Source organism: Aegilops tauschii, chromosome 1 (genome assembly GCF_002575655.3).
Source record: "Aegilops tauschii subsp. strangulata cultivar AL8/78 chromosome 1, Aet v6.0, whole genome shotgun sequence".
NCBI classification, from domain to species: Eukaryota; Viridiplantae; Streptophyta; class Magnoliopsida; order Poales; family Poaceae; genus Aegilops; species Aegilops tauschii.
Genome location: NC_053035.3, coordinates 480,520,616 through 480,533,129, shown reverse-complemented (window position 1 = coordinate 480,533,129; position 12,514 = coordinate 480,520,616). Strand labels below are relative to the sequence as shown.

Sequence of the window (12,514 nt, the reverse complement as noted above, 5' to 3'; positions counted from 1 at the left end):
GACAGTTCCGCTTCCAGTGACCACTTCCCTTGCAATAAAAGCACTCAGTCTCAGGCTTGGGTCCATTCTTTGGCTTCTTCCCGGCAACTGGCTTACCGGGCGCGGCAACTCCCTTGCCGTCCTTCTTGAAGTTCTTCTTACCCTTGCCTTTCTTGAACTTAGTGGTTTTATTCACCATCAACACTTGATGTTCCTTTCTGATCTCCACCTCCGCTGATTTCAGCATTGAATATACCTCAGGAATGGTCTTTTCCATCCCCTGCATATTGAAGTTCATCACAAAGCTCTTGTAGCTTGGTGGAAGTGACTGAAGGATTCTGTCAATGACCGCGTCATCCGGGAGATTAACTCCCAGCTGAGTCAAGCGGTTGTGTAACCCAGACATTTTGAGTATGTGCTCACTGACAGAACTATTTTCCTCCATCTTACAACTGAAGAACTTGTCGGAGACTTTATATCTCTCGACCCGGGTATGAGCTTGGAAAACCATTTTCAGCTCTTCGAACATCTCATATGCTCCGTGTTGCTCAAAACGCTTTTGGAGCCCCGGTTCTAAGCTGTAAAGCATGCCGCACTGAACAAGGGAGTAATCATCAGCACGTGACTGCCAAGCGTTCATAACGTCTTGGTTCTCTGGGATGGGTGCTTCACCTAGCGGTGCTTCTAGGACATAATCTTTCTTGGCAGCTATGAGGATGATCCTCAGGTTCCGGACCCAGTCCGTATAGTTGCTGCCATCATCTTTCAGCTTGGTTTTCTCTAGGAACGCGTTGAAGTTGAGGGAAACATTAGCGTGGGCCATTTGATCAACAAGACATATTGTAAAGATTTTAGACTAAGTTCATGATAATTAAGTTCATCTAATCAAATTATTCAATGAACTCCCACTCAGATAGACATCCCTCTAGTCATCTAAGTGAAACATGATCCGAGTCAACTAGGCCGTGTCCGGTGATCACGTGAGACGGACTAGTCAACATCGGTGAACATCTTCATGTTGATCGTATCTTCTATACGACTCATGCTCGACCTTTCGGTCTTCCGTGTTCCGAGGCCATGTCTGTACATGCTAGGCTCGTCAAGTCAACCTAAGTGTATTGCGTGTGTAAATCTGGCTTACACCCGTTGTATTCGAACGTTAGAATCTATCACACCTGATCATCACGTGGTGCCTCGAAACAACGAACCTTCGCAACGCTGCACAATTAGGGGGAACACTTTCTCGAAATTATTGCGAGGGATCATCTTATTTAAGCTACCGTCGTTCTAAGCAAATAAGATGTAAAACATGATAAACATCACATGCAATCAAATAGTGACATGATATGGCCAATATCATTTTGCTCCTTTTGATCTCCATCTTCGGGGCGCCATGATCATCTTCGTCACCGGCATGACACCATGATCTCCATCATCATGATCTCCATCATCGTGTCTTCATGAAGTTGTCACGCCAACGATTACTTCTACTTCTATGGCTAACGTGTTTAGCAATAAAGTAAAGTAATTTACATGGCGTTGTTCAATGACACGCAGGTCATACAAAAATAAAGACAACTCCTATGGCTCCTGCCGGTTGTCATACTCATCGACATGCAAGTCGTGATTCCTATTACAAGAACATGATCAATCTCATACATCACATATATCATTCATCACATCCTTTTGGCCATATCATATCACACGGCATATGCTGCAAAAACAAGTTAGACGTCCTCTAATTGTTGTTGCAAGTTTTTACGTGGCTGCTATAGGTTTCTTAGCAAGAACGTTTCTTACCTACGCCAAAACCACAACGTGATATGCCAATTTCTATTTACCCTTCATAAGGACCCTTTTCATCGAATCCGTTCCGACTAAATTGGAGAGACAGACACCCGCTACCCACCTTATGCAACTAGTGCATGTCAGTCGGTGGAACCTGTCTCACGTAAGCGTACGTGTAAGGTCGGTCCGGGCCGATTCATCCCACGATGCCGCCGAAACAAGATAAGACTAGTAGTGGCAAGAGAATTGACAACATCTACGCCCACAACAAGTTTGTGTTCTACTCGTGCATAGAAACTACACATAGACCTGGCTCATGATGCCACTGTTGGGAATCGGAGCAGAAATTTAAAATTTTCTACGCATCACCAAGATCAATCTATGGAGTCATCTAGCAACGAGGGAGAGGAGTGCATCTACATACCCTTGTAGATCGCGAGCGGAAGCGTTCAAGTGAACGGGGTTGATGGAGTCGTACTCGTCGTGATCCAAATCACCGATGACCGAGCGCCGAACGGACGGCACCTCCGCGTTCAACACACGTACGGAGCAGCGACGTCTCCTCCTTCTTGATCCAGCAAGGGGGAAGGAGAGGTTGATGGAGATCCAGCAGCACGACGCCGTGGTGGTGGAAGTAGCGGGATTCCGACAGGGCTTCGCCAAGCGCTACGGGAGGAGGGAGATGTGTCACGGGAGGGAGAGGGAGGCACCAGGGGCTGTGGTGCGGCTGCCCTCCCTCCCCCTCCTATATATAGGCCCCTGGGGGGAGCGCCGGCCCTAGGAGATCTGATCTCCAAGGGGGGGGCGGCCAAGGGGTGGCTTCCCCCCCAAGGCAAGCGGGGGGCGCCCCCACCCCTAGGGCTTCCAACCCTAGGCGCAGGGGAGGCCCAAGGGGGGGGGGCGCACCAGCCCACCAGGGGCTGGTTCCCCTCCCACTTCAGCCCATGGGGCCCTCCGGGATAGGTGGCCCCACCCGGTGGACCCCCGGGACCCTTCCGGTGGTCTCGGTACAATACAGGTGACCCCCGAAACTTTCCCGGTGGCCGAAACTGGACTTCCTATATACAATTCTTCACCTCCGGACCATTCCGGAACTCCTCGTGACGTCCGAGATCTCATCCGGGACTCCGAACAACTTTCGGGTTACCGCATACTAATATCTCTACAACCCTAGCGTCACCGAACCTTAAGTGTGTAGACCCTACGGGTTCGGGAGACATGCAGACATGACCAAGACGACTCTCCGGTCAATAACCAACAGCGGGATCTGGATACCCATGTTGGCTCCCACATGTTCCACGATGATCTCATCGGATGAACCACGATGTCGAGGATTCAATCAATCCCGTATACAATTCCCTTTGTCAATCGGTACGTTACTTGCCCGAGATTCGATCGTCTGTATCCCAATACCTTGTTCAATCTCGTTACCGGCAAGTCACTTTACTCGTACCGTAATGCATGATCCCGTGACCAACCACTTGGTCACTTTGAGCTCATTATGATGATGCATTACCGAGTGGGCCCAGAGATACCTCTCCGTCATACGGAGTGACAAATCCCAGTGACGATCCGTGTCAACCCAACAGACACTTTCAGAGATACCTGTAGTGTACCTCTATAGTCACCCAGTTACGTTGTGACGTTTGGTACACCCAAAGCACTCCTACGGCATCCGGGAGTTACACGATCTCATGGTCTAAGGAAATGATACTTGACATTGGAAAAGCTCTAGCAAACGAACTACACAATCTTTGTGCTATGCTTAGGATTGGGTCTTGTCCATCACATCATTCTCCTAATGATGTGATCCCGTTATCAATGACATCCAATGTCCATAGTCAGGAAACCATGACTATCTGTTGATCAACGAGCTAGTCAACTAGAGGCTCACTAGGGACATGTTGTGGTCTATGTATTCAGACATGCATTACGATTTCCGGATAACACAATTATAACATGAACAATAGACAATTATCATGAACAAGGAAATATAATAATAACCATTTTATTATTGCCTCTAGGGCATATTTCCAACAATCCGGTGGTTGGCAGTGTCGATGGTACTAAAAGGAGCTGGAACCGGCGAAAATGGCGAAGAGAAGAGAGAGATAGAGGAATGAGCACAATCGGGAGGAAGGAGACGGTCAAGATCCTAATCCTGGACTCTTCGTTCGTGTGGTGAATGAAGACATCCTCTTCGTTCGGGACGCTGCTGAAGATCCTGTCTTCGGCCCACTGCACAACAAAATCGCCTCTTGAACCAAAACCCGCTGATCTTCGCCCCAAAGGCGACCGAAGAGTTGTCTTCGGCCAACACAAGAATGAAGACATCCCTTCGGCCAATGCATGGATGAAGAGTCTCTCTTCGTTCTACATGAGGACGACCTGGTCATTCATGTTTACGCCAAAGCGTATTTGATTGCGCAGCAGGGAAAACGAAGAATTGTTTGCGCGAATGAAGAATATTCTAGAAATCTAGTGCAATGAATTTCTCATTAGAATTCCTATAGGATTCAATCATATGAATCAAACAACGAAATATAGAAAATTACAAAGATTTTTAATCCTCCAAAATTCTTATCAAAAAAACTTTGAATCAACTACGTGTGTCTGTGGAGTGCACAAGTTAATGCTCAATTTCATCAGTTCATGAGGTGCACAAAATTCCACAAATCAGTCGAGACAGGATTATCTGTTGGTAGTTTTTTTTCTGTCGGTAGTTCCAAGCACTTCGTTATCCACATCACTGTCATCACGTAGACACGAAACACACGAAGAGAAATTCGGTACGTAACTTAAATGACTAAATCCAGAAGCAACGCTGGCTCCTCGGCGTGCTCGGACCCCAGATCACGAATGGAGGACGCCTACGTCGTCGTCTACCTCGGCGTAGCTCTCGTGTCACTCCTCGTCGTGCTCGCCGGCCGCAGGCGCTGGGGCGCGCGCGGTGATGGTGCCGCCGACGGCCTGCGCCTGCCGCCGGGGCCGTGGCAGCTGCCGGTGATCGGGAGCCTGCACCACCTCGCCCTCGCCGGGCAGCTCCCTCACCGCGCGATGCGCGACCTGGCGCGGCGCCACGGGCCGGCCATGCTGCTGCGGCTCGGCGAGGTGCCCACGCTGGTGGTGTCGTCCCGGAAGGGCGCGCGCGAGGTGATGAGGACCCACGACACGGCGTTCGCGACGCGGCCGCTGAGCGCCACCATGCGCGTGCTCACCAACGGCGGCCGGGACATCATCTTCGCGCCCTACGGGGACTACTGGCGGCAGCTCCGGAAGATCGCCGTCGCGGAGCTCCTTACCGCGCGCCGCGTCCTCTCCTTCCGCGCCATCCGCGAGGAGGAGGTCGCCGCCGCGCTCCGCGGCGTCGCCGAGGCCGCGGCGGCCGCGCGCCCCGTGGAGATGCGCGTGCTGCTGGCCGCCCTCGTGGCGGACAGCACGGTGCGCGCCGTGCTGGGCGACCGGTGCCGGGAGCGCGACGCGTTCCTCCGGGCGCTCGACCGCTCCATGCAGCTCGCGGCCGGCTTCAACCCGGCCGACCTGTGGCCTTCGTCGCGGCTCGCCGCGCGGCTCAGCAGCGCCGTGCGCCGCGCCGGGGAGTGCCGCGACACCGTGTACGGCATCCTCGACGGCGTCGTCCAGGAGCACCTGGAGAGGATGAGCGGCGGCGGAGGTCACGACGAGGACCTGCTCTACGTGCTGCTGAGGATCCAGAAGGAAGGCGCGCTCCAGTTTCCGCTCGACATGGACGTCATCAAGTCCGTCATCTTCGTAAGTATTCTCGTCCAGGTGGCTTCCGTGATTATCTTTGCAGCAGCAGGTGCTATCGTGATCATGTGACGTTTTTTGTTGACAAACTACCTATTCAAAGTGGTTGAAAGCGTGTACGGTTTCATCAAAATGTTACTCCCTCCGGTCCATAACAAATGTCATAAGTTTAAAGTAAAGTTAAATTAACCTTGGCTCAAAACTGCAACACTTATTTTGGATCGGAGGAAGTACTGTCTAGCAATGGTTAATTTTGCTTCCCTCAGTTTCTAGCCGTCCTGAAAAAATCTCATATTTTGTGTATAGGACGTATTCGGCGCTGGCAGCGAGACATCAGCTACAACGCTGGAGTGGGCCATGGCGGAGCTGGTCAAGAACCCAAGGGTCATGCAAAAGGCAACGGCGGAGTTGCGGCAAACCTTCCATGCCCGTGGTACCGTGACCGAGCATGCTCTAACAGAGCTCACCTATCTACACCTTGTCATCCGAGAGACGTTGCGACTACACACACCCCTGCCGTTGTTGCTCCCGCGCGAGTGCCAGGAATCATGCCAGGTGTTGGGATACGATGTGCCACGTGGAACGCAAGTGATCGTCAACGTCTGGGCATTGGGCCGCGACGAGCGCTACTGGCCCGACGCGCCTGAGGAGTTCCGGCCAGAACGGTTCGAGGGGCAAGCGGCGTCGGACTTTGGGGGTGGCGACTTTGCGTTCCTTCCATTTGGCGCTGGCCGGCGGATGTGCCCTGGGATGGCGTTCGGCCTTGCCAACGTTGAGCTCGCGCTCGCGAGCCTGCTCTTCCACTTCGACTGGGAGTGGGCAGGGCCAGGCTCGGAGCTCGACATGACCGAAGCATTCGGCCTCACCGCCCGGCTTAAGAACAAGCTTCTATTGCGCCCTGTTCTCCGTGTGCCTGTTCCCAGAATCTAGTTGATATACAAACTGTAATAGTTGGATGTATATAGTAAAGCTGTAACTATGCTCACATGGGAGATAAACTGCATAGCCTTCTGGTGTAGCATATAATAACGGATACAACAAACCAATTCTTGTAAACATAGAAGCATCAGTAGAGTACAGACACCATCGCCAACTAAGATTGGAACCACATATACAGAGGACTTGGTTGAAAACAAAGCATTCTCTTTTCAACACTTGGTTGCCTCATTTGTACAAGTCAAAGTCTGTTTCGGGCTTCTTGACGTTGGTCCGGTAACCCTTCTCGAAGTCCTTTGGGAGGATAACATACCGATTCTTGCGGACAGCATGCATGCCGGCTTCCTGGCAAATTGCAGCCATCTGAAAAAGAAATGACACAATGTTACTCTTTGGAGCTTATATATAATCGATAAGTTTCGAGACTAGAGGATTTATGGAATTCTTATCATGAACTAACTAATCCGAGGAGATGAAATTTTCTTATGCTGCAGTAGTACAAGCGAAGATCTAAAGACTGTTTCAGCATAATGAGATGGCACTCACATCAGCAGCACTGATTTTATCCGGTCTCGAGACATAATCCTCCAAATCAACCCCGTCACTCAAGTCCATTTTAGCAGTACAAACCTTGTTAAGCACTAATTTCTTTTAAAGATTAGTGTTTCGAGCCATGTACTAAAGATAATGACTGCAAGTGCAGGAACTATCAATTTCTTTTAAAGACTTTCCAAACAAGGACTATCAGTAACATCTTTCCAAACAAAGACAATGACTGCAAGTGCATACGACAGAAGTATTTACAAAGAAACTTACTTGGAAAACAAGCCTCTTCTGCCTCCGGTCCGGCAGAGGGAACTCAATTTTCCTGTCCAGTCTTCCTGGACGCAACAGAGCAGGATCCAGAGTATCTGCCCGATTGGTCGCCATTATAACCTTCACATTTACTGTCTGATCAAATCCATCCATCTGCATTGCATATTCACAATGAGAAATACTCAGAACCCTCAATGCATGAGAAAGTTGCACGAATAGTCTTAACAATAGCCTTTTCGGAAAGTTACGTGCTATCCTTCAAAAAACTACAGATATCAATTCTAAGAGCATGTATACATTTTGTAAAATCAGTTACTAAAGAGATTGAGCTTTACAATCTAAGGCAACAGTTATTTTCTTCATTTACATCTTATGCATGTTCCAAATACATTGTTCTCTTGGATTGGAAGTGGCAAACAACTTGAGTTCGAGCAAACCTACTTGATTGAGTAGCTCCATCAGAATTCGCTGAACTTCTCGGTCAGCCCCGGTCTGAGCATCGAATCGAGCAGTGGCTATGGCGTCAACCTCATCAATGAATATTATAGCCGGGCCATTCTCTTTAGCTAAGCGGAATACATCCCGAACCATCCTTGGGCCCTAACATGAGATAAAGGATACAATGCATCAACAAAAAACCTGATAAGTAGCAACCAAAGAAAAGCTTCACATTGTAGCAAATTCTTGTGTAAACCCTAATACGAATGTATGAACCACTTGATACCAGAAATACTAAGAAGCATCACATTGTCTCACTGACAGCATGAATAGTACGCTAAATATGTTTTTGGATGCATCACATAGTAGTTTATTAATGCATACAGTAACTAAATATGTTTTGCATATAAGATGCATCATAATAATACAAACAAAATGGAACTTGTGTCAGATGTTCACAGGTACAGCTTCAGTTAAAACAAGCGCTATTTTTTAACGAACTGGGAATCTTGCGCATAATAAAGGAAATCTAAGGAACACATAACAAACTAGGAATCTATTACATGGTCAAAGCTTAATGCATGAAATAATTTTTGTGATAACATAAACAAGGTTACCAAATCCATGTTACAACTATCCGCATCTTACCTCACCCAAGTACTTCTGCACAAACTCTGAGCCAACCACTCTGATAAAAGCAGCAGTAGTGTGATGTGCCACAGCTTTAGCAAGCATGGTCTTGCCAGTGCCTGGAGGACCATAGAGCAGCACCCCTCTTGGAGGATCAATACCAATCTGCTTGTACAATTCATGGTGTGTCAATGGCAGCTCAACAGCCTCCCGAATTTCTTGTTTTTGGATGCCACATCCTCCGATGTCCTGGACATAATCAGAACATAGCAAATTGTTATTGGCTTTTTTTATTTACTGTGTGAAACAACTGCAGTGAGTAACAAAGATACAAACTCCATAAAATGAGAAGTTCCAGTCATGTTATGCACACAATTCTCAGCAAACATTTAAATCAGATGTTAAATCTTGTTCGACCTTATAAGAAAATAAGACATCAAATCATTGCATGGACATACATATGCTGAAGTATTACTTACTAAATTTGATGGTTTAACTCCTTTTCAACACTGTTGTATGCAGGCACTAAGCATATATTTCCTTAAGGCTTTGTATGGTGAGGCTAGTTTGTACTGGGGCTGGGCATCTGATAAAAACTAGAGGGAAGCCTCCACTGGACAAAGACCATGAAACGAGAAACCTAGCGAGAAACACTAAAAACTAAAGGATGCTGATGCTTAAAGGTCAGCTGCAATTTCAAGTAAACTCATATCCTACACGGGCGTTCTGCTATTGCCTTGCTGCTGCTATGAATGGGCTTGAATTTGTGGAGCAGAGTTCCATTCAGCCTAAAAAACTCCAACTAACCACTTCAGAAGACTAGTATTTGGTGCAAGTCAAAACCTTCATCGGGAACAGAACAGAAAATGCCCAATGCTTGGCAACCTCAGCTGCATGGTCTTGCAGGGCAATTCCTAGGCAGGAGCTTGGCGGACTCGATGCTAGGCACTAGGTTGCCCCTAGCCTGACGCCTAGGCCATGTTGATAACTTTGCTCACTTGTGCAAAGAAACATGAACCCATTGAAGCGAGCAAAATTGGGCTCCCCAGTGGTCACTGGTGAGGTAAAAAATAACAGATAAACACTATACAATATTTTGAAGCCATATTGTATGTTTCTGAAAATGCAAACTCATTTTACACTTTCAAGGCAACATAACCAAAAACCTTGAGCTACTGATCACTTGGGCTAGTTCTTTCTCCCTTGGAAGAGCAAGTTGGGCAATGAATCCAAACATACCCAAAGCTCTAAGATTCAGTAACTCCAATATGGGCTCAGGGAAAAATTGTAGAGAACAACTTTATGTGTACAACATAAATGGAGCATCTCGTATTATTCTCCTAAAGAAAGCATAACTCTATTGATGCGGTTATTACAGCAGTTGCAGTCAGATGGGAGATATTTGGCAAAACATCTGCTCCCTCCGTTCCAAAATAGATGACCCAACTTTGTACTAAAGTTAGTATAAAGTTGAGTCATCTATTTTGAAACGGAGGGAGTAATTCCTACTTATTTGGAAATAGCAACACCATATCAACCAAAACTGCGTTATTTGATCCCGAAATTCCCTCCATAAGGGTCAGAAATTTGCCAGAGCAGGCTACAGATACGACCAGCTTGTTTGAATCCTAGCGTGGTCAACAAATTTAGGATCACGGATTAACGAAACAAATAATAATTCACCAAATGCATCCAGATTATCTAGGATAGGGAAAGGTGAAGACAGAGCAGAGCATCCATATGCAGGGAAGGGATGAAAAGAGAAGGATCCTGACCGAGTAGAGGACGTTGGGGCTTCTCGGAGGAGGCGAGCAGCGAGCAGCGAGACGCTGGAGTCGGCCTCGGGCGGGAGGACGTCGACGAGCGCGTTGAAGTGGCGGTGGAGCGCGACGGAGGCGGAGGGCTTGAGCAGCTCGCGGTCGATGGTGCTGAGGATGCGCACGTAGTAGTTGCTCCCCGTGGTGGAGCCGACGATGCCGTTGCTGCCGTCGACCATCTCGAGGAACTGGCCGATGACGAGCGGCACGGACTGAATCCGCTTGACCTCCTCCTGCGCGCGCAGCACCTCGCGCTGCTCGTCCCGCAATCAGGCCATAGAATCTGACATACACACACAAGTACACATGCTCACATACCGCACAGGCGCGCACACACACGCATACACACAAAACATGTATTCCACTGATCCACTCTGACCATATATAGGAAGTACTCCCTCCGTTCCGAATTACTCGTCTCTGAAATAGATGTATCTAGAACTAAAATACGTCTAGATACATCCATACGTGTGACAAGTAATTCGGAACGGATGGACTCCTACAGTAATAAACAGAGAAAAATTCACAAGTACCTGGAGCGAGGTAGCCGGTGGTCCTTGGGGTGAGGGGTGGCGTCGGCGGAGCGGAAAGGCTCTCTGGGAGCGGGCCAGTGGTCCTTGGATGAGCGGTGGCGGCGGCGGAACCGAGAGGCTCTCTGGGAGCGCGCCGGCGGCCGGCAGAGACAAACCCTAATCACCAGAAGAAGGAAGAGGAGAAAAGCCTCGCGTCGGTGGCCAGCGCTGTCTCTCGATCGGGGGAAAGGTTGGCGAATTTGACGCCAAGTACAAGTCGTTGCAAACCCGGATTTTCTTAACTGTTCTGTTCTATGGATTTAATTTAACTCCCATATATAAATATTTTTTATCAATTGTATGTACGTCACGTACTTCTGTACTATACTAGTGTACAAAATTGTTTCTTTTTTTTGCAAAACTACTGAATTGTTCCGTTGCACGAGTTTAATTTAGGAAAAAGCTATCCTTGAGCTGACGGATGCATGCGCAGCGTCCGCCACCTGCGTAGCCACTGGATCAGTCTTGATCGAGCGCCCACGCTGGTCACAAGTCCGCTGCAGCCAATTTTTTTCAACAGAGATCTTGTTTCAAAAATAAACACGATCTGGTGGTGAATTTTTTTAGCAACAAGGTCTAGTTTTAGAAAGTTTTTGCAACAGAGGTCTTGTTTCAAAAAAAAAATGGTTCGGTAGCGAAGATATTTTTCTTCCGCAACATGGGTCTTGCTTCAGAAACATATCCCCGGTTGCAGAAAGCGTTGGAGGAACGCATGATGTTAGAGCATACAAGGCCAAGCATTGCCACACGACGCATGTCTCAGAAACATAGCTTCAGTTGTAGAAATTGTCAAAGGAGTGCCCGGCGTGGGAGCTCATCGCCGTCATGCTGGAGTAGAGGCCGCGCCTATTCTCCAGGCAGGGCCCCTCGGTGAGCTTGATTTTGCGTCTGATCCAAGCATCTGACGCGTGATATGATGCGCAACGGTGTTGCAGAGAGTTCAACTTAGCTCCTGCACGCTGGTGGCGGGCTGATTTTGGCGGCAGGTTGGCGGCGGTGGTACGCTGGGCGCAACTCTATCGGGTCCACGGACAAGTTTGTTGTCTTGTTTCTGCAACAACGCGTAAGTTGCGGCAATAATGAGGGGGAGGGGGGCATGCAGGACACACATACTAGATCAGACGACTAACAGCTCAGGGATCCAACGGCTGTTCAGGCGGCGGATAATTTTAGTCCATCGGCCGGCGGACGCGTAGCAGCGCATCTTTAATTTATTCCCCCAAATGTTTTTTTCTCTATTTTCACCAAGTCTGTTTGATTTTGATACTCTTTGGTCCGGCTCTGTACCACATTTGGTATTTTTTATCGCTAGACAGTGTGGTTTTTTTCATGGTAATACGTGTCTTATTTATATTATAAAGAACAAAATACAAGTCACGTAAAGATCGATATGACAAAACTGAAAAGATAGCAGAACATCTCTGAGCTTGACGCCAACGCCCGTCACCTGCCTCCGGCACCACCACAACAGCAACCGAAGAAAAGAATGACGAATCACCTCCCCATCCGAGCTCGACGCGGCCCCATCGCTGATAAGCAGCTTTGCGGACCTCCAAGGTGGCTCACCAAAAGTGAAGCCCTTGCCGTTGAACGAGTCAGACCGGGGCAAAACACCGGACACGCCATCGAACTCCAGATCTGGCACCCCACCACGACTAAAACACCGAAGGAGGAAACCATATCTATCATCCACGAACCACGAGCCCAGAACATGCTCCGTCTTCCAGATATCGTCGATGTAGACCATAATCTGCATCCGCTCCTGGACTA

At 48.4% G+C, this 12,514-nt stretch overlaps 1 protein-coding gene and 1 pseudogene across 1 annotated transcript; one reads left to right on the top strand and one right to left on the bottom strand.

Moving 5' to 3' along the window:
- Positions 1-4,414: 4,414 nt before the first annotated feature.
- On the top strand, positions 4,415-6,581 carry LOC109766632 (dolabradiene monooxygenase). Its single transcript, XM_020325402.4, has 2 exons — positions 4,415-5,538; positions 5,842-6,581. The coding sequence occupies exons 1-2, from the start codon at positions 4,570-4,572 to the stop codon at positions 6,463-6,465; spliced, it is 1,593 nt and encodes a 530-aa protein (XP_020180991.1). The 5' UTR covers positions 4,415-4,569; the 3' UTR covers positions 6,466-6,581.
- Positions 6,494-12,500, bottom strand: LOC109766640 (26S proteasome regulatory subunit 6B homolog; annotated as a pseudogene).
- Positions 12,501-12,514: the final 14 nt, after the last annotated feature.